We start from the raw sequence: 22,042 nt of genomic DNA on the forward strand, positions 1-22,042 counted from the left end.
TACACTGTTATAGTTGAATTCCCTGTGGTTATTTGTTCTACCCCTTGAATAGGTCTTTGAAGCAGAGGATTATGGGGGATTTCAAATGGCCTTTTGGGAACCCAGGAGAATTCTGGTGGCATGAGTTCAAATTCTTCTAATTTTCAGAAAAGTCCCACATTTCTCTAAAGAAAATACTTTTGTGGCCTTTGTCTGGAGGTGATGGATAGTTTTCTACTTTTTTTTTTTTCTTAGCCTATGAGCTTTGAAAAGACATGCTCTGGGCTGAGGTTCGTTTTGTTAGGGTGCTATGTGAATGGCGAGAGTTGAGTTCATTCTTTGTGGTGATAGACGTTGTAATTTAAAGATGCTCCCTAACTAAGGAGATTAAGGAAGCTGGGAATGGGGAGATGGTCCCTCACTTATATAGCTAGGTAGTTAGTGAGAGGCACATCAAGGATCTGTGGCAGTTGCCTACTGCATTGCTAGTTCTTCTCATCCATTGAATGCTTGTTTATTGAACCTGGTGATAATCACTACATGGTGTCAGGAGTATCAAATGAGACCGATCTTGAAAGAATAAAGATCAAAACAGATGAAGAATTTGGAACGTGAGAGTAAGTGGACTAGCATAGACACATGGGAGAACAAGGGCCATTGTAAGTGATCTTCCTACATAGTTATACTCTAAGTGAAGGGTATTCAACCTCTGGCCTGTAGGCCAAATGAAGCCCATAGAGACATTGCATCTGGTCCTATGGAATTGGAAATTTGGCGGCAGGGGAGCAGTGGCTATCCTCCCCCACTGCCAAATTCCCCTTCTCCCTCCCCCAGAACAGCCAGATGTGTTCTCCCCACGTGGTCAGGTTGGGGTGGGCCATGCCTGCCTCCCCACCACAAGGCTGGATTGGGAGTGGGCCATGCCCTAGCTGGACTACCTGCCACCACACCTGCTGCAGGCACTGGATCGGGGCACTGGCCACATCCGCTCTGTGGGCAGACCAGGCACTGCCCATCTGTCCTGTCAAGGAAAAAGGTTGAGTACAAGTGGTCTAAATAATCAGACTATTAATCGTGGAAGTTTTGCAACCTCCCATTCTAATGTTAGGCAACATAGCAGAGAACTGTGGGTATTCAAACAAAGGCTTGAGTACTACCTTGCAGAGATAGGGGCAGAAGAGAAAAATGACAGTCAGATTGTCAGTCTTCTTGCATATTGTTGGGAAGGAAGCCTTGGCTGTTCATAACACCTTTACCTTTGAAGAAAGATAAACATTCAATTAAGTGTACTACTATGCAAACTTGAGGAGGGCCACATGCCAAAAGACACATGCCCTTGGAAGACACAGATTTTTGTATGTGCAGACAAACAATGGGAGAAAGCATAGATCAGTATGTCACGGAACTAAAGAGACTAGATAAGAGCTGTGCTTTTGGGGACTTGGCAAAATCTCTCATTTGAGATAGGATTAGTTGTGGCATTGTAGTCACTGCATTATAAGAAAGTCATGAGACAGACTTGTCCCTAGGAAAGACGGTTCAGCCGTGCAGGGCAGTAAGGCTGTGCAAAATTTCGCTGGTAGTTTCATTTCAACGCTGTTTTGACTTTTCTTGTGATCAAAACAGCAAAATTGAAACGAAACAGAGCACTTCAAAACAGCCTAGAAACGAAATGAGGCAAGTTGAAACGTTTCGAAGCTCAAGCTGGGCTTTCCTGCAGGGAAACAGAAACTAAAGTAAGGAGAGGGAGGAGGAAGAAGGGTAAGGCGTGGGGGGGAAGGAGCACTCTCATTATTGACTGTGTAGCTGTCCAGTGACTGCGATCCTTCCCTGAGGTCCCTTCCACTCCCAGTGCTCTGGGGGAGGGATGGAAAAACCGCATAAAAGGCAGCATTATTTGAACTGCCCTGCTTTCTGCCGTGGGGTCAGTTGAGTGAGGGCGCACCTTAACACACACACAGTGTCACCCGCCCATGTCACCCACGCACGAGTTTTGCCTGTCAGCAGCTAGAGGTGCAGGGCCCCAGAACCCAGACTTCCCTGCACCTATCTCCTCGACAGCTGGCAGACTTCATGGCCGCAGCAGGGCCTGGCAGGCCTGCAGCTTTCACCCCCCTGCGCCCCAAGACAGACACAGTCCCACAAGCACCCATGTCATGGGGTTTGCCTGTAGCCAGAGGGGCCGGGTCCCAGAACCCCTGCCCCGATCTCCTTGAAAGCTGGCAGGCTCATGGCCTCAGCAGAGGCTAGCAGGCCTGCAGCTTTCACCCCGCTGCGCCTTAAAACACACTGTCACCCATGTCATGAGTTTTGCTTGTCCACAGCTTGAGGTGCAGTTTCCCCCAAACCCCTGCACCTATCTCCTTGAAACATGGCAGACTTTGTGGCCTCAGCAGGGACTAGCATGCCTGCAGTTTTGACCCTGCTGTGGCTTAACACATACACGTGACATGAGTTTTGCTTTCTTGATTTGAGGCGCAGTTTCCCTGAACTCCCTGTACCTATCTCCTTGAAACTTGGCAGGCTCTATGCCCTCAGAAGGGGCTACCATTCCTGCAAGGTTCATCCAAATCAGGCCAGAAATGACAAAGTTATAGGCTGTTTCAAGCTTCCCCGTTATAGCCTATGGGCAAAACGTCAAAACATCGTGAAAACAGCAAAACTGTTTCGACGAAACAAAATGGAACAGCAGTTTCGAAATGGAACAGCAGTTTCAAATTGAAATGAAATTTGAAATGAAATGCTGTTCCATCGAAATGTCGAAACACAAGTTGAAACGGAACAGTGCCGTTTCGCACAGCCCTACAGGGCAGCAGGCCCAGGCTACAGAGCTGAATGCACCAAAAGGGGTCTTCCATACAGCAGCTATGAAAGCATGGGGTCAGAAAAAGCTACTTCACAGGGTGGACTATTGCACTGGTAATGCACATGCTAAGGGAGAGAGGATGTGTACCAAGTGTGGCAGGAAACATGGCCCCAAACATCGCATTGCATTTAGAAAGATCTGTTTTAACTGTAACAAGAGGAACTATTTTGCCAAGTGTTGAGATCCCAAACACAGAAACCTCAAGTGCATACAGTTGAGAGCATGCCAAGAAAAATGTGTATAGATATGGTAGAATCAAGCAAAAGCAACTGGAGGGACTGGATTCTGCCAGTGGAATTGCAAGGTACAATGGTTTTGTTTAGTGTGTGCACTGGAGCTCAGGTTAATATTTTACCAGAGCATAAATAAAGAATATTAAATCAAAACCAAAATGGAGTCCAGAACACATCAAAATAACAATGTTACATTTACATTGACCTAACTAGGGTTAGGTTAATCTAAGTGCCAGCCTGTGCAGATGTTCAGGAAGCTAAATCAGGGAAAAATGGATCGCCTGATCTAAATTAGTTCACCTGACGAGGTGAACTAAGTTAGACAGAGAACAGGTTAGCCTGATCTAGTGAATCGCTGCACACATTTGAAGAGCAGACTTGGGTCTCGCTTGCCCCAGTCTCAGTACCATGCTGTTCCTACTCCCCAACCCTGACCAGGGTATTTTTAGCCCTCTGACCCTCTTGCCCCCAGATGGACAGTGCCCCGCCCCCCTCCCCAAAGACCTCACCCCATACCCCAAGTTAGATCAGGTTCCAAGCACAGCTTCTGGTACCAACAAGCATCTGCACAATGTAGCCGATGCTATGGCACCATACTGTCTCATGTATACGTGCCCAGTGATCACTATATGCCCTGTCTTGGGCTCCCAGGTGCTTCTGTTCTTAAGGCATGGGGAGTCTATGGAAAGTAAACATTGATGTTAGAGTGACATTCCTGAAAGAAGAGATTGTCTTGTATCTGGTATATGACCATGTTTGTTTCTAGACTAATGTATATGTGTATATAAACCCTGTTACACCTAGCTACCACGTCAGTCATTTCTTTTCCATTAGGGAGACACTCAGATCTATGCCACGACTGATCAGAGGAATAATAATGCTAGAAGTAGCCAGTGCTTATAAGTATCATTTCAGAGAGGTTTTTTGCTAGAGCTATTGAAAAGTGCCACAAGGCAGAATATATAATAAGACAGAGAGACCAGCGATTGACAGAGTTTCTTTTGCAACAGTTATGCCTCCCCACCTCACCCATGGAAGAGATGGATCCATGTAGCAGCTGAAGATGCAGTTCACCAAGTAGAAAAGTTTTTGGGTGCTTGCTGTCAGTTGTGCAGGTCGGGAGTGTGGAAGAAGAAAACCCCGGGCCTTAATTTCTGCTGACTTCTTGAGTTGGTGCACTATTTGCTAATGATTGCTTTTTCCCCACCTATTTTGCAATCTGCTCTTTCTCTCGCCCTTTTCCCTTGTTGAGCTGAGTAGACCTGTAAGGTCAATAGGTCAAACCGCAGTCTATGCCCTCTTGCAGCTTTCTGGTTCAAACCAGTTTTTCTTTGACTTGTTCTATCTTGTGTCATGTGACCTGAATGAAAGCATATAAAAGGCTTGCTTCAATTGTCTGTTGTTGGGGGGGGCATGTGGGACTGATAAGAAAAAGCTCTGTCTGTCTGATGCTCTCCCCAGCAGCTGTTTGTATAATAAAGGTCTCTAGCAACTTTGTGACCAAACAATAAAGTGAAGCCTGTTTCTTCCACAGAAGTATGGAAGACATCCAGGTGTTGTGTATGGCTCTCTGTTTCTGAGGTCTACCCAGCTCCAATGCCCTTAGATGCCACTAGCATAGGGCTCCTGAAGGACAATTGTAACACATAGTGCAGGGGTCGGCCAAATGCGGCCCGCCAGCCGGATGCGGCCCACCAGGCCATTGTATCTGGCCCGTGGAGCCCCTAAAAAATTTAGAAAATTAATATTTATCTGCTCTTGGCTGCCTGTCATGCAGCCCTTCATGGCTTGCCAAAACTCAGTAAGTAGCCCTCCACCCAAAAGAACTGCTCACCCCTGACATAGTGCCTTATCACACATTTTGCCTCTGCTTCTGCCACACTGTCCCTCATGCTGACATTGTCTGTGTGCTGGAAGTGAGATTTAGATATAGAGCCCAGGGGCCAGCTGGGAGCTCTTCCTTGTAAAAAGAAATTATCAGATGGGATATGGCTGGCTGGCAATTTTGCTTGTTTTCACATTTGCAACCAAATAAACTTGTAGTTGACTTCCCCGTTGTTACCTGTTCTATTATGAGCATTGTCTAATGATTTGTGATTGGATTATGATATTGTTGCCCAAATTGAATACAAGAAGGGGTGTGATTGAATTTCATAATGTGCCCTTATGTCTAGAAACTAGTGGGACTGAATTGTTCCTGGAATGAGCAGCATTTTGTTTGCTGATGTCTTTAAGTCAAGACTGAAAGCCTTCCTGGAAGATAGTCTTGAGCAATACGCAAGTTATGGAGCTCAATACTGCGGTAATTGGGGAAAATTTAAGGATCTGTGGTCTACAAGAAGTCAGAATATAATAGTCCCACCTTGTCTTCTGAATCTATGAATAGTCTAAAAAAACACAGCTACTGAAGAAACTCTTGCCTTATATACACAAGTTGATAGGATTGCATTGCTTTAGCATTCAGGTCACTACATTAGCTCCTTGTTGTATACCAGATCTCAATCAAACTCCAATGTTGCAGAGCTGACACAAAGAGGATAGCTGTGTGTATGAGGATCCTCCACCAGAACAGCTCTGGAGTTGCTGAGTCTGAGGGTCAGACACAGAGCTAGAAGAAAAGGGAGCAGGCACTACACCCCTGCATCCTATTATTTTACCGGTCCCTCTCATCCCCTTGGAGCTGTTGCCATTTGACATGACGACATGATTTATAAGCTGTTTTGTTCTCTTCTTCATTCTCATGTTTTATAAGTTATTTTGTTCTCTTCCTCCATTCCACCTTGAGCCTTTATTGAGAAGGGCAGCATATAAATCTAATAAGTTATGCTAGGATAGTAGCACACGAGAGAACAACATATGTTCAGCCCAAAATTGAAAGAGCGCCATCATACTTGTATTTTATCCACTCTAAGCTCTACCTCAGCAGCACCATTTATTCACTCTAAGCCAGGGGTGGGTAAAGTTCAGCCTGTGAGCCAGATTGAGCCAGTGTCGGACTCTATTTCCCAGAAGCCTGTGTTACTGCAGCTGGTTTTCATGGAGATGCCAGCAGGGGCAGGGCCACGACAGTGTGGGGCCAGGGTTTCCATGGAGACCAGCCCCAGCAGCGCTGGCAGGGCACATAGCTGGGCCACTCCGGGGCTGGGATCTTGTGATGATGACAATGTGGTCTGGAGCAAGGGCAGAGCTGCAATCCTCTGCCCACACACCCTCAGCAGGGGTATACAGGCAGTGGATCATAGCTTTGCTCTGGCTCCGAACCATGCTGTCACCAGTGCAAGATCCCAGCCCTGGCTGTGGAGCCCCTGCCCACCCAGTTTTGAACCCTGCCAGCACTGCTGGGAACCAGCCTCCATAGAAACCCTGTCTCCATGCTGTCACGGCCCTGCTGCTGCTGGGGTGTCCATGTAAACCAGCCAAAGCAACATAGGCGGGGCTGATGGGAAATGGAGTCCCAGTTAAGGCTCTCTGCCCTAGACTTGTGGTTGGGATTAGAGTGGGTTTCTGCATCAGGCTTGCATCACCCTACTGTTCCTGAAACCTGTGTCAAGACGGGCGGGAGAAGAATAAATGGAAATAACCTGGTTCAGCTGAGAGGGGATGAGTCAGATATATGCACACAGGAAGGGGACCAGCAGATGCAACAGAAGTGCACCTCTCTGCTCTGGAAGGAAGCTGAAAGAGAATACTTTGGCCACGTGATGTGACCAGGAAGCACTGGGTGAGTCATCTGGCTGCTGCTCAAAGCAGACCAAATCACTATTCTTTCTAAAAATTGCCTCTACCTGAATAGCCACTACCTCTCCAGGGGTCTGAGAGATTGTCAGGGATGGCTCACACTGGTGGTTAAAAGATTTTAGTGGAAACAGGAAACATCCTTTTTGGGTAGCCAGCCCACGAACATAAAAGTTGCTCCCAGATATGCCAAGCCGGGCTGTGAACACAGCCACTTTCAGAACAATGAACATCTGTAAGGCCTCCAAGCAGTGTTCATGTCTAGAGGTGGAAATTTTTGAGAACTTTCCCCCTCTGGAAATTTGTTCTAGGAGAAGGAGCAGTACAGGCGTTCAGCCTGCAGCTGCCCCCGCTCCCTTGCTCTCCACTCCTTCCCCAGACTGGGGAATAGAGTGGCAGGGCAAAGCCCCCTGACTCCTCCCAGACTGCCAGAGATGAGAGGGAACAGTGGGGCAAAGACCCTGGCCTAGGGTAGAGGCAGGGAGCATTGCCCTGCTGTTCCGCTTCTCACCCACTCTGGTCCTGGTGTGGAAGAGAGTGCGGCAAAATCCACATCTCCGGATAGTCCCCACTGCTTCCCTCCCCTCCCACACCAGACTGGAGTGTACTAGCATTGATTCTTGCACAAAAAACTTTCTCTCAGGGACACCTGAAAGAATTTCTTCTGGAAGGGACATATTTCCTCTGGGAGAAACTGAATGAATGCTTCTGCACTTGTCATTTCTACTGGGAGAATAGTGATTCTCCCAATAGAAATGTAACACCTGTATATGGCCTAAGAGTAATTGGTTGAAACTTCAGTTTTGGTGCTACTCCCCTTCAGTCATTGGTTAGATTAGTCAATTATTTTCTACCTGCAGACTCAAATAGACAGTACAGCATCATTTAATTCATGGAAAGGATTCTCTAGAACTAGATGGGCTAAAACCCTTTTTATTAAAGTTTTAAATTTTAAGAAACTAAAGGTTTCATTTAAAGATGTGTGAGAAGAACTTAACCACAGGTGCTATCTGAAGTGCAGTATGATTTTAGCGGCAGATTCTTTTTTTAATCTTATCTGAGATAATAAGAGGAGGTGTTGAAGGTAGGACCAAACTAGCTACAGAAAAAAAGAGCATGAGTAATAGATTGGTGCATATAATGAAGTCTGAATTGCTGCTTCCTTTTAGGCAGGCTACCTTTCCTCAGGAGGGTGTTCTTTAGCCATGGCAAGAGTGGACCAAACAGTGAGCTAAAACAAAAAGATTGCAAAAGATTCAAATGATACATTTTTTTAAATTTACAAGTTGTCTTTTAATGGAGATTTTTCATATAAAATGTGATTCTATCACAGAGGAGGTCAAAATAAGACTTTGCTGTTACCTGGTGATATCTACAGTATCTCTGCAAATTAAAAGCAACTCCAAAATATATAGCAAACTGGTCTTCATTGCCTTTGACATATAGGCTAATCCTTAGAGTCTTGTAACAAGGTACATGGCTCAAAGGCTGAAGCCCAGCTGCAAGGGGTTAGAGGGTAAGAGCCAGCCTGCCTAGGAGCACTGGGCCAGATGACAGGGGTGATTGACTGGCCCTAGTGCAAGTTAAAAATCTCCCGGGAGGGCAGTGATGGGGAGAGGGAAGGCTGTAGTCCTGAGGACAAAGCACAGAGCTGAGGTTGTGCTCTCAGAGTTGAAGGAAGAACTACAGATTTTGGTTTATCCATTTGTTTGTTTGCTTTATTATTTATGTTGTTTTATTTGGGAATAAGTTTGCCCCAGGAAAAATAAACTGCCTGGTGGAAGGAGTGACAACCTGCTACAAGTCCTCTAGGTAAATTTACAATATTTGCCTTCTGGATATGATGGTAAGCTGCCCATTCTCATCACTCTTGCCCAGTGATTCATTATGTATGTTTTAGTTTTGTTTTTATTACAAATCCTTTCTTTTTATGTTTGCTGGAGTCGTGTATTAAATGGCTTGCCTCTATGGGGTACCCTTTTTTGCATTAAACTCTTCCAAAATAAAGAATGGACATTTTGGCAAAAGTCTATCAGGAAAATACTTATCTGACAAAGATAATGATTTCCTAATAGCTTTTCCCTAACAGTGTTTTTTATTGAGCCAGTGATTAAAGTGCAGCCTGGCTGAGTTATAATGTGCTTCCATAGTACAACCTAAAGTCACGTTAATCAACTGGAACACACAAAAATACAGTTGGAAACGGAGATGGTGGTATAAATCCCCTTGATACAACAGAGTTCACTTCAGACCCTGATCAGAGTGAAAAAAAATCTCTTATCAGTGATCAGAAAAGTACAGTTCTGCATTTCAAAATGGGAGGTAAGGGGGTGCATGCACTTTTTGTTCTTTTTTTTAACGCCTTGTTTAATTATTTAAAAATTTACTTGTGAGGATGCTCTCATGATAACATCTTAGAGCAAGTAAAAAAAACCCCACAGGTGACTTGGGAATCTAAGTCCTAATTTCAAATGTCTGTTAGTCAGCTTGGTGACTAATACTGTGTAGCAACATAACCATATACATTTGTCCACACTTTAAAAGGGTGGGAGGAGGACTTTCCACTCAGGAGTGCAAGTCAGCTGAACCAATATACCTGTTTCATCTCCGTCCATCCATATGCCAGTATAAGAGGAGCCCAACTACTGTAAATTTAACCTGGATGAAGCAGGTTTGAAGTTACAGAGGTTTAGGTCTACTTATATCAGCATAGGAGTAGACAGACTAAACATGTTCATCAGTTCAGTATGACCCACAAAGTCAGCAGGATTTAGGCTTTTACTGGCATCTTCACTCCATGGGAGAAGCATGGCCTGGCAACAACTGACCCTGTCCATGCCCTCAACCTCCACCTCCACCTCCACCTGCCTCCCACTCCAAGCTCATGGAATCGTAAAGAAGTAGGGCTGAAAGGGACCCCCAGGACTCATCTAGCCCAAACCCCCTGCCTGACGCAGGATCATCTCTAACTGAACCATCCTATACAAATCTATAATCTAACCTCTTAGTAAAACTACCATCTACCCTGACACGACACGAGACTTAACACACTAACCTGCCACAGGTAAAGCAGGGGAACTACAGCAGCCAATATCCTGCTTCTGTAAAAAAGTTGTTAATATAAGGATACCAGGTAGAGGCCCACACCTCCACTACAGAGGAAGGTAAAAAAAAAACAACCCCAGTCCGTATCAATCTGGTCATGGGGTAAAAATTCTTCTTGAGTCCAAATATGGCAATCAGTCTGACCCTGCAAAATCCCCAGCTTTGGCTGCAGCCAATGCTCAATGCCTTTGAAGAAGGCTTAAAAACACATGTAGCAAAAAGGGAAGAAGGGGTGGAATTCCCTCCCCGCCCCATGCAGCAGCCAGCAAAGTCCAGAAGCATGGGAAATACAATAGAGCATAAGCATAGCTACACGTACATGATCCCCAACCAGTAACTGTCCAACCTTTTCCACACCTCCAATGATGGCAAGTCCACAACTTCCCTAGGCAATCTATTCTACTGCCTTGCTGTTGTAAAAGTGAAGAAGTTCTTCCTGGTATCAAAACTAAACCTACTTTGTTACAACTTCAAGACACTGGTCTACCTCTGCAGCCAGAGAAAGAAAAGGTGTTCTCCCTCTTCTTCATCTAATCAAGCATCTTCTTCAATCTTCTTCAAGTATTTGAAGATTGCTATCATGTCCCGTCTCAAGTGCCTTTTTTGCAAGCTGGACATGCTTAGTTCCTTCAGCCTCTTCTCATATGACTCATTTTCCAAGCCCTTTTAGCATTTTTGTCTCTCACTTCTAGGCCCTCTCTAACTTCTCCACATCCTTTTTAAAATGTGGAGCCCAAAACGGATGAGGCTACTTTAACCACATCCCCAGTGGCTGCTCTCATGTATGCCAGATACTGAGAATTCCTGGTTAGAGATGCCAATGCCATGGTGTAGACAAGCCCTATGTCCTTTAGATACTCTTGGGAATTTTACTCTTTGTCTAAAACTGCAGACAGCACTAAGCAATTGCAATTCTAGGTCATTTGCAGTGGTGAATGGCACAACATTGCAATGTTGAATCTTATTGCAAAAAAGGAATTAAAAGCATCCTGAAAAGCAAGCAAAATTGATGCCTATTTTAAGGGTGCAAGTGCAGCAGCTTCTTTCAGTGGCTTATGGCTGCCATCCCAAAAGCTTGCTACAGACTTGATTACTTTATCTTGCCAGGTGCTAGGCACTTTCTAAGAAGGACCAAGTGTTTTCGGCTGCCATTGAAATCAGCCAGAGTTGTAGATGCTCAGCATATCACAGAAGAGGGCCCATTGAAATCATCTTCAATTAGAGAAGTATCTCTCTTTGCTATTACTCTTTTGATAGTGTTAATAGAGGCCTGCATAGGATTTTCTTTAAGGAGTGCTGTTAGAATAGAGCTCTTGGCCTAAAGGACCTGGGTAGTTGTCAGGGGATCCTGGCAACCCTGCCATTCCATGACGCTAAATGGGAGAGAGGTCCCAGTTAGGCCCTGGCTTAGTAGGGGAGCTGGGAGGACTGGGATGATTGAGTTGTGGGCACAAGATGGCAAAGGTTTGAACCTCAGTTCCAAGAAAGAGATAAGAAACAAAGAAAAAGATACTGTCTCTCATGGCTTACAGTGACCTCTACTTTGTTTTTCTATTCTCTTCCAGTCTTATTGTCCAATGCCTAGTGTTGTAAAGAGTGAAGTCGACGGGTCATTGTATTGTGCTGTTTAAGGCATATTCTACTCACTTCCAATAGGCTCAGTAATACTTCTGCACACCTGTGGCAAAGCTTTTGCTATGTATAGCATTTTAAAATCTGTTTGTGCCAAAACAAAATATCGCATTTATACAGCTCTTGTTTGTACAATCTGTACCTCTATTTAAGTGTATTAAACTAATGATAAATGTGTAAAAGATTGTTAAACAATAATGCAAAGTGAGAGACTTATCATGTTTCCTTGACATGCTGCTCTGAAGGACGGTTGCCATTAAAGTTATTATAGTGAAGGTTTTCATAATTAATTGACAGACTAAAAAAATTCCTTCTGTCTCCCCTCCTTTAGCATGAGTTCAGCAAAGGCAGATGCATTTAAAAAATGTTTTTTGAATCGGCGGTCTATTGTGCGAACTAGTTGTGCTGTTTTATAACATGGTTCCGGCCGCTCCTCTTGTTCTAAAGTCATTAATGTGGAAATGAAGATGATGAGCTTGATTCTCATTCTGTTACATTGGCTTAACAATATTAACTAGTAACTTGATCAAAAACAGTATAAAATCAGTAACTGTCATACCTCCATCAAAATAGAGCAGAGAATCAGGCCCTCTGAATATTTTGTGATCTTTAACAGTAAAATAGCACAGTTAAAGTACCAGGTGGTACTCGACCACCTGGGCAACAGTGATCATCACCTGCTGGAAAGGACCTGAAGATCATCAAGTGCAGCCCCCTGCCCCAGGAAGTCAGCTAGGGTCAGCTAGGGTCAAAGGCTCCCAGCAAGATAAACACAACCCTTTGCCACCCCACAAGTGAGAGGGTAACAGAGCTAAGGTTTTTTTAATTGCAATTCCACTTCCTCTTCCCCTACTCCAGACAGGGAGTAAGTGTAAGTGGGTAAAGTTATTTCTGTGTGCCTCTACCCAATGCCTAGGCACCCCACATAATCGGATCAGTAGGATTTTTATTTTGTGAGCAGGGTGGACCCAGGGGAAAGAGGCAGTGACCCCCATGTGTGCTTCACGCACAGTGAGCTTTCTTGAGCTCACTGGCATGTCAGTGCATCTCCTATCATGAACTTAGCTTGTGTCATGAGCCCTGAACCCACCAGCTGGTTGGCAGGGGGGCTGGCCAGAGCCCCAGCTTTCATACAGCATTGGAGACCGGGGGCTGAGTTCCCCTACCCTCCATGCTGAATTCATTGGAAGTGGAAAAGAGGGGATGAGCAGTGGCAGTGCTTTAGCCCCTGCCCTGGGCACTGGAGCTGCATGAAATAGGGGGTGAGTGTCACTGCCATTGCCACTTGTCTCCTTTTTCCCCGCTCTGATGCTGAATTCAGGAGTGGGGGCAAGCAGGAGGAGGGTGAATGGCAGTGGCCCTCGCCCTCTGTGATCTGGAGCCTGTGAAAGCAAGGACTCCAGCCAGACCCCACACCAACCAGCTAGTGAGCTGAGAACTTGCAGCATGTAGAAAGCTGTAACAGGAACTACACTGACAGCAAAGCTTGCAGGCATCCAGGATCGTGCAGAGTGGGGTGTGGCTGTGGTACGTATGCAGTGACCCGCTGTCCTCACTGCCATCCTGGGTCCACCCAGGAATGTGAGGTGCAGACAGCAATCTAGCGTTCTGTATTTTCCCATCTGTGAAAAAGGATTCCTTGAAATTTCTTTTGCATATCAGCAGTACAAGACACCGAGGCTCCGATGCCCTATTAAAAATAACCTTTTCCAACAGCAACAAAACAATATATGGGACACCTGAATTCCCTTCACACAGAGGAGAAAGTAACTGTGCTGTCCTGAGAAGCTGTGTGCTACCTGTTAGTGCATGCGAGTTTGTAATGGAGCCAGCTATAGGCATAGTGAATACAATATGTACGTGCTTAGTTTCCTTTGCAGTACTTTAAAATGATAAACCTTTTCACATTTTTCTCATAGGTTTTGGTGGGTCATGGAATCCGCAAGCAACACAAGTGTTGGGTGCAACGTAAGCAAAGACGACCGAAGTGAAAATTCCCCCAAAGCTAATGCTAACAGAGAGTCAAATGCAGTGGCAAACAAGTCATCAAATGATATTCTGGAAGCACTGCAAGGGGTTAGAAACCTCCCTGGGGAAACAGCGATAGAAAATGTAATGGAGAAAGTAAAAATGGCCAAGAATGGCAAGGAAAAACAAAGTAATGATTTAGACAGAACAGGATTGAAATGGAAATCAGAAAGTGAAGAAAAGCCTGCTGTGAAAAAAGAGGCAAGAATGTCAGAGCTTGACAATCAGCTAGTCGCAATGCCTCTGCCTCATATTCCTCTGAAAAGTCTAATGGATGTGGAAATAAAGTTGGTCTACATTGATGAGGAAGATATTACATATGAGTTCGCTGAGTCAGTGGTGTCTACCAGCACACAATCAACATGTCGAGACGCTGAAAAAGTAGGCTGTCTGAGTGCACCTAATTTCAGCTCTCTGCCGCAGATTGACAAATGGCTTCAGGTAGCCTTAAAGGAGGCCAGCACTTGCTATCGACAAAAGAAGTATGCTATAGCAGCAGGACAGTTCAGAACAGCACTTGAGGTATGAGATTAAAGAAGCACAGATTAATGATACAAAGCTGACGTGCAAGGTTATAATTACACTCGAGTGGCTGACAATATTGTAATGAACAAAGGTCACAAAACTCGACAGTGTTTATGATTTCATCAGAACCTTGAGCTGTGATTTTATGTAAAATCTGCAAATGAAGGGATATAAATAAATCATGGGATGTGAGAGACAATATTACAAAACACAACAAAAAAAGTTCATATGATTTGTGTTTTAACAGAGCCCTGAGATGTATTTTAACGCTGCATAGAGAAAATTCAGGCTGATAGGGTGAGTTCAGCGCTCCTCAGTCACCTTATTTACCCATGTTTGCAACAGGGAGGAATGATGATGACCTAGTGGTTAGAGCACTAGCCACTTAAGAGACCCAGGTTCAAGCACCATTCTGCCCGAGGCTTCCTGTGTGAGGTTGGGCAAGTCATTTTGGATATGTTTGCAGCAGTAGCATATCCCATTAGGGGTGCTCCCAAATACACTCTACCTGCTTACCCCACTCACATGCTCCATGGGAATATATCAGTGAAGCTGCTCTGGGTTAGCTCCTCTCAGGGACACCAGAGACTGAGAGCAGCCTCGGAGAGATGCTCCCAAAGCATTTCACTGACATACCTCTCCGTCAGAAGCATGTGAGGACGAGGGGGTGGGCAGGGCACGCTCAGTAACATCCTGTGACCGCATGTAGATATACCCTGAGTCTTTCTGTGCCTCAGTTCCCATCTGCAAAATGGGATAATTGTTCTTTATTTCACAGGAAGATTTGTGAGGATTATTACATTAAAGATTGTAAAGGATTCAGACTCTAAAGATCTTCACATATTTCTTGCTGCCTCATTAACACATCTTTGTCCTAATTATAGCCTTCTTATGGAGGGGAGCGTAGTGATAGAGGTAAATCAGCCAATCAGCAATCTTCATTCTTAATTCATTTACATATTATTGATTAAAAATACATCCATGGGGGGGGGGTTTAGTTAAAGATCAAATCTTTGGCTGTACGTGTAAGAATAAACATTGTTGTGATCTACACCCTAGATCCCTGAAACTGGGTCAGAACCACAGAAGGAAAGTGAACTTTGACCAGTCAACAGCCGCCCCATTTTCCAAAATGAAGGCTCATCGCCCAATGTTCATCATTTACTGTAGGCAGAAACTTTCAGCTCATCATAACTCCCACTTACCTAAATTACTTTTATGTCCTGCCCCGAGCCTCCCTTACCAATTGTGATACTAATTGTTTAACTGCCATTGATTGACAGAAGAAATATAGACAACTAAATGCTGATAGGCTGCAATGAGGCAGAAAAGAGTAAATCAATGTTCCCTCATACAATCCAAAACAGTGAGGAATAGTATCACTACTGGCAAATGGAGAGAGATCCATTGACCCTAAGGCCAGTAGAGACTACTGTGTTCTCTAGTGTGAGTTCCTGTATGCATCAGCCACGGAGAGTTTCCCAAAAGTTGGGTTAAAGCAGGGCAATCCAACCGGCAGCCTGCAGGCTCCTGCAGCTGGCTTTCCCATTGTCATGCAGTGGGGAGTGCCCAGGAAAGTTGGGGCTTAATGCTACTAGCACTTCTTGCATGGCAAGGAGTTGCACACCACTGGTGCAGCTTGAGGGCTGGGAGCAAGGGATGTAGCCCATACATTGTGGGGCTCAGGTCTGCATGCAGTGGAGGGAACAGGGAAGGTGACTGCCAGGGGAGGCTACCCCTGCAGCACATGGCCCATGTTGTACAGCCCTGGCCCCACATGCCAGCACTAAGTGCTGCCCCTGGCTGCCCCGGAGCTGGACAGCCCTAAGGTTAAAGCATGTTTTCCAGAAACATATCTAATCTTATTTTAAGGATTCTTCATTAGGGTGAGTCCATCACCTTCGAGGTGTTCCTTACCACCGACCACTGGGAAATGACGTGTTGTTTCAAGTTTAAGTTTGCAACTTCAGCTTCTAGCCTTTGGATCTTTTGATGCCTTTGCATCAGGAAGGCACCACTATTGGGTATCTTTTTCTGTGTGACAGGACCTGTACCTAGTGATTGAGTTAACTCTTGACACTCTGTTCAATAAGCTGAAATGGCTCAGCTTATTAAGAATCACATGGTAAGGCTTGTTTTCTACCTTCTAAATCAGGCTTGTCCAACATACGTCCCACGGGCCGCCATGCGGCCCTCCAAGCCGTTTTCTGAGGCCTGAGGTGCTGCGACGGGAAACGAAAGTAAACACTGTACTTTTGTTTCGGGTGGGTGATGTGATACTGCTTCCTGTGAGGTCTTTGAATAAGGCTCGCCGGCCCACTGGGTAAAAAAAGGTCATGATCCGGCCCCACATTCAAAAAGGTTGGACACCCTTGTTCTAAATCATTCTTGTGGACCCCCAAAGTCCTTTCAGAGTCACAGGTATCCAATACAGTCTCCCATTCATTAGGTATGGCCTACTTTGTTCTCAGTGTATTACCTTGCACTAGGCCTGTCAAAACAGTGTTTTGGACTGTGATCATGCAACCAGGCAGTTCAAATGGTAACGTTATGGTAACCTGCCTTCCTTATTATTTATACTTCTCCAAACTTTGTGTCATCTGCAAACATTGCCATCAAAGATTTTATATTACCGTCTAGATGGTTGATAAAAATATTGAATATCTTTATATCAAGAACAAATCCCTTGCCTCATTCATTGACGTTTCCCTATCAACAACTACATTTTAATCTCTGTCATTAACCTGATTCTAATCCAGCTAATGCGTACCTTATTATTTCCACATAAAGGAAGGGTTTTAATCACAGTGTAACATGGCAGTCAGTCAAATGCCTTGGAGAAACTCAAGTATACACTATCAACACCATTGCCTTTGCCAACCAGACCTGTAATCTTATAAATAAGCAACAGGAGTAAAGCAATGCTTTTGTGATGTTAATACTCCCGTAAAAAGAAACAAAAATCCTACTCTGTTCTTTCCCTTACTGAAGCAATCTCATTTAAAACTTCTTTTGGTAGCTAGACAGAAGTAGGTTTTCATTATTTTCTTTTTTTCATTTGTTTTTTTCAACTTGTTAGCTTCTTCTCTCTCCCTGTTAGCCTGGATGCAGGGTGCTCTGTGGAGAAGACTTGGAGTTTTTGTTGAGTTGTATTTTGCTCTATTGTTCCTTAGATTATTTTGTGGGGAGATGACCCTGTAGGTTGCTTCATGTGAGTCTCTTCTCTCATGGGCAGTTTATAGCTGGGCATAGCCCAGCTATGGGTCCAGAGCTTTACTGGTGAACAGAAACAGTTTCCACCTGCCCTACACACAACAGAATTAAGCACCAAGATTTTCAAATCTGACTGCTGATTTTGAGACACCTCAGAGAGATATGTCCTTCAGAGGTGGATATTCTTCATTTTTTGAAAATGTAAGTCCTTTTTGACATTTCAGATGGGGAACCCCAAAACTGAGGCATTCAAAATCTCCATTCACTTCTGAAAATTTTAGCCAAGCTTGAGTATGAGACTCCCTGGGTTTGCCAGCATTAAACAAAATCCCCAGAGGGTGGAGTAAAGGGAAGAATTCCCAGCACTGTAAGGACACAAAGACTAGAAACAGATATTTCAGTGAAGCGACCAGCACATCTGATCACACTCCAGGGATGTCTATAGACAGCCCTGGTGAGTCTGCAAGCTGGGGAAAACCTCCTCTTGCAGACATACCCTCTGTGTTGGGGAGCAGAAGAATTTCCCTCCACGAGCCTACAAGTGTGGAGAGGGAGGATGTGAACAGGGGCTCCCCCCTATCCACTTGCAAGCGTGCAGGGGAAAAATTCCTGTGCAAGGTCTGACTGAGTGGGGGAGAGTGGGGTTTTCCTCTGCCCAGCCAGACCCATGGGTAAGGTCTTTACCTGCTTAGCCTGACCGAACTAGTTGGAGAAGTGCTACAGAAGTAATAGATGTCTGGCACAATAAAGTAGTAGTCTATTACCACCTTTTGTTGCACGACTGGTTTTCCTTTCATGTGGTGCAAAAAAGGGTAAGGATAGCTCAGCATTTATGCCACCTTTAAAGATTTTATGACAGCACAAGTGAGACATCAGGCAATGTCTGTTTCCACTCAAATGGTAAAAATTGGTGTTGCATTTCTCCAAGGAGAACACCTTTGTCCTGGGATCTTACAGACATACAAGGCTGTTGTCCCACTTTAAGTGCCTTGAGGTATGTGCAAAAGTGCTCTGTGTGTGTTTTACAGTTCTGTAATTTAGAGCACTTTTTATAGCACTGTAAAGGTACAGCGCTCTTAAGCGTGACAGAAGTGCAGTGCTTGGTGCAGGCAGGGTTCTGAGCCTCCCTTCACTTTGCAGGCTAGGAGACAAGGAGCACTCCGCAGCTTTCTGGGGCTTCTCCACTGGTCAGAAATTTGACTGGCACACAGAAGTTATTTAAAGCACTATAGGCTGCTAAAGTGCTGTAAAATACTATGATTCAAATTTAATACTCCAACCATTTTTAAAGTGCTGTAAGTGTTTAAATGTGTGCAATAAAGTGTTTTATATGGCAAAAAAGCAACTTCTGTACACACCCTTGAAGTATGCGAGATAAAATGTGTTAACACTTTTTCTCAGGACAATACTGTGTAGTCACAGCTCAATCAAGATCATTGCTAGAGGGGCAACGTATGTAAAGGGCTGTGCCAGCCCTATTTCATCCCAGGTTTTGACTTTAGTCAGAACTGCCTTAAATAAGACATCTGCTTTTACCCAAAGAAATGACAAGAGGAGAAAACAGTGGGATACAAAATTATAGTCACATGGTCACAAGTTTCCTGGAAGTCAGGGCTACCAACAGTTACAGTAAAACTGATTGTGCAAAGTTGGAACATTATGCCCAGATTTCTACAGTTCTGCTAATCTCTGCTAATTATATTGGAAATCTCTTGTATTCTAACCATGTCATTCATATTGTGCCAGAAGAAGTCATGGTTCATAATAATCATATAATGGGCAAAGATTTAGACGTAATCAGATTTTAGTTCCCCTGTCATGTTTCCATAATGCCGCTATAAAACTGACATAATCACAAAAAGCACCAGTTATTTAAACACTTTATCAGATTGACATACAGTATCTCCCCCTCTCTCTCTTTTTAACAATGTAAGATAACAGAAATTGGATTACAATTGCTGGGAACAGACTATGATAAACTGTTTGCTTCTACACACAAGCAACCTTAATGATGGCATCAGTCTCTCTTAATTATTAGTGATCAGCCTGTTATACTTGTATCATCCTGTAGCCAAGGCTGCATCAGAAGAGGTAGCACTATGGCATTTTGAAAGTAGTGGCTTTAGTAGTTTGCAGAGCTGTCTTTTAATTCTGAGATAATGGTCTCTAGCTAAGGACCAGCCTAACACAGAAGCCTAGAGGAGAGGAAAAATAGTTTTCATGTTTGCCCCAATAGGTAATAAAAACCCTCATTCATAAGAGTTGTTAAGTATTTAGTATCCTTTCTTTGTCTTATCCAAATTATAAGAGCTCTACAATGGAAAACTCTACAAAAAACTGGTGGGAACTAGAGTTGAACTGAATCAAAACTCATGTTTTTTCTTTTTAACTGTATCACTGATGTGCTGTGTTATCTTTGCTGTGGTTATGCTCCTTTTCCATGGTTTGACCAGCACATTGTACCCTACTAGGGAGTACACTGCCTTCTTGGGATGCTAGTCTGCCACGGCTTGAGGGTATTATTCTATCCCAGAGAAGGAAACCGGCTCTGCCATGAGAAGTCCAAGAATAATCAGCTGTGGCCTGGAGCGAGACCTCACAGGCCTATAATGGAGGCTCCTCCAACGCCTTTATCCCCACCACAGGCCTCCTACTTGATTAAGGGCTCCTGCTATTAAGGCTTCACAGACAGGAGCTAAACACAGTACCTTCCTGGTCGGCTTCCAGGAATTCCCCATAGTCCCTCAGTCACAAAAATAAATAAGGGTGTGTCCCTCACCCCCTGCTACCGTCTCTCTCCAGCATAGGGTTCCTCCCTTTACCACTTTATGTGTCCTTTTAGGTCCTTCTCTGAATATTCCCAGCCTATCAGCTGTGGCTCGTCTGTCCTGTATCAAGGTAAATCACCTATGCTGAGCTGAGGTCAAGTGTTTCCTCCCCTGAGGGTGTGAACTGCTTAGGGTGTCTTTTCCTAGCTTCAGTGATCCCCAATAGGGCCTTTCCCTCTTGGGAACTATGTTTCCCAGGGGGACCTTTTAAGGGGCCAGACCACAGCTGTGCTGGTTGCTGCACTGCCCCAGGGGTCCCTGCCGCCTATCCGTTCTCTTCTGGGCTTGCCCACACCCCCACCTCAGGGAACTCTTGAGGTAAGGGGGTGATACCCTTCGTCCCCCCGGATCTACCTTGGGGCTTCCTGGGAGTGCTGCACCAGGACTGACTCTTTCAGTAGGGCTGTGTGAAGCTTTGGTCCCTGATTCAATTCGGCAGAGATTCGGCATGATTCGGTGGCCGAATCTCCAAATCTGAATCAAATCAGAGGACCCTTTAATCTCTCTGCATCGATTTGGAGAGATTTGGAAAGATTCGGTGATACGAACATAGACACAGCTTTAAATGTTTTTTCTACATACCCCTAGGTAGCAGGTGGCTCATGAATGCTGTGATGCTGGGGCACATGGAGTGTCCCACAGAAGCACGGGGGGCTTCCCAGTGTGCTTGGCAGCAGACCCGGAAGTGGACAAGAAGCACTTCTGGTTCACTTTCAGGTCCACTGGGGAGCGCACTGGGGGGCCCCCCCGCTCCTCTCTGGCTCAGTGACTGGTGCCTCCTGAGTTGGGGGTGGGGGGCACCCGGGGTCTCCCATGGCTGATTGCCAAGCCAGGAGGGTGATCCAGTACTTCCAGTCCACTTCCAGTCCACTTCCAGGTTCACTGCCGAGCACATGCTGCCCTGTGCGCCCCCCCCACAACTCCTGTGGGATGCTCCATGCACCCCAGTATCATAGTGTTCGTGAACCATGCCTGGTACCTCAAAGTATGTAGAAAAAGCATCATATCTTCAGCTTTGGATTCAGCCAAACTGAATCAGGGTCAGTGATCTGAATCAACAAATTGAATCACTACCCGATTCAGGCTGAATCCGAATCAAATAGGCCCCGCTTCACACACCCCTACTTTCCAGCTGCCCTGCTCCATCCACCACTGCAGCTCATCCCATTGCTAGTGAGGCAGCTTGCCTCCTGTACACTGAGGGGAAGGGAGTGAGTGAGGATTTCCTCCCTCTGACTCCCCTTGCTCTCCTATATTTACCAAAACATTTCAGCTCTCCACCTCAGTTTACTCATTTGTGAAAATGGGGTCACTTGGCACATCTACACAAGCTGCTTTACTGTGCAGTAGACTAATCTGTGCAGTAAAGCTTTGCTGTCTATATGTGCAGGGCATTTACTGCACAGTAAATTAGGGTACTGTGCAGTTAGCTGTGCCTATAAATACAGGTACTAGATTAATTAGACAATCTGCTCCTGGTCAGCCTAGGAAGTGGAGGGCCACAGGGGACAGGGAGCTCTCTGTCCCTGCTCCTGGTGCTGCTCCACTCCCAGTTCCCCCTAGGAGCTGGGAGCTGGTCAGCGCTAGGAGTGGAGAGCTCTCTGCCCCTGTCCCAGCTCCCAGTTCCAGGGCCTGCCCCCTGGAGCCAGGTTCCAGGGCACGCCCACTCCCAGAGCAGCCATGGCTACCCCCTGGAGCAGCTCTACACAGTGCAGAGGTGGCTGTTCCATGGGGCAGGTGGGGCTGCTCCAGGGAGTGGGTGGGAGTTGGGTTCCCAGCCCCTGCCTGCTTCCTGGAGCAGCCAGCTCCACGCTGCACAGAGCTGCTCCGGGGGCAGGTGGGGCTGCTCCAGGGGATGGGTGGGGGCTGGCTTCCCAGCCCCCAATCACCCCCTGGTG

General features: G+C 45.4%; 1 protein-coding gene across 1 annotated transcript in view; it reads left to right on the forward strand.

The window, feature by feature from the left end:
* The first annotated feature begins 519 nt into the window (after positions 1–519).
* Positions 520–22,042, forward strand: part of SPATA16 (spermatogenesis associated 16) — a 147,102-nt gene continuing 125,579 nt past the window's right edge. Inside the window, exons 1-2 of the mRNA XM_006021729.2 lie at positions 520–590; positions 13,470–14,100. Of these exons, the coding sequence (XP_006021791.1) occupies positions 520–590; positions 13,470–14,100 (702 nt within the window). The remainder of the gene's footprint in view (positions 591–13,469; positions 14,101–22,042) is intronic.

The sequence above is a fragment of the Alligator sinensis genome, unplaced genomic scaffold (assembly GCF_000455745.1).
Source record: "Alligator sinensis unplaced genomic scaffold, ASM45574v1 scaffold379_1, whole genome shotgun sequence".
NCBI lineage: Eukaryota > Metazoa > Chordata > Crocodylia > Alligatoridae > Alligator > Alligator sinensis.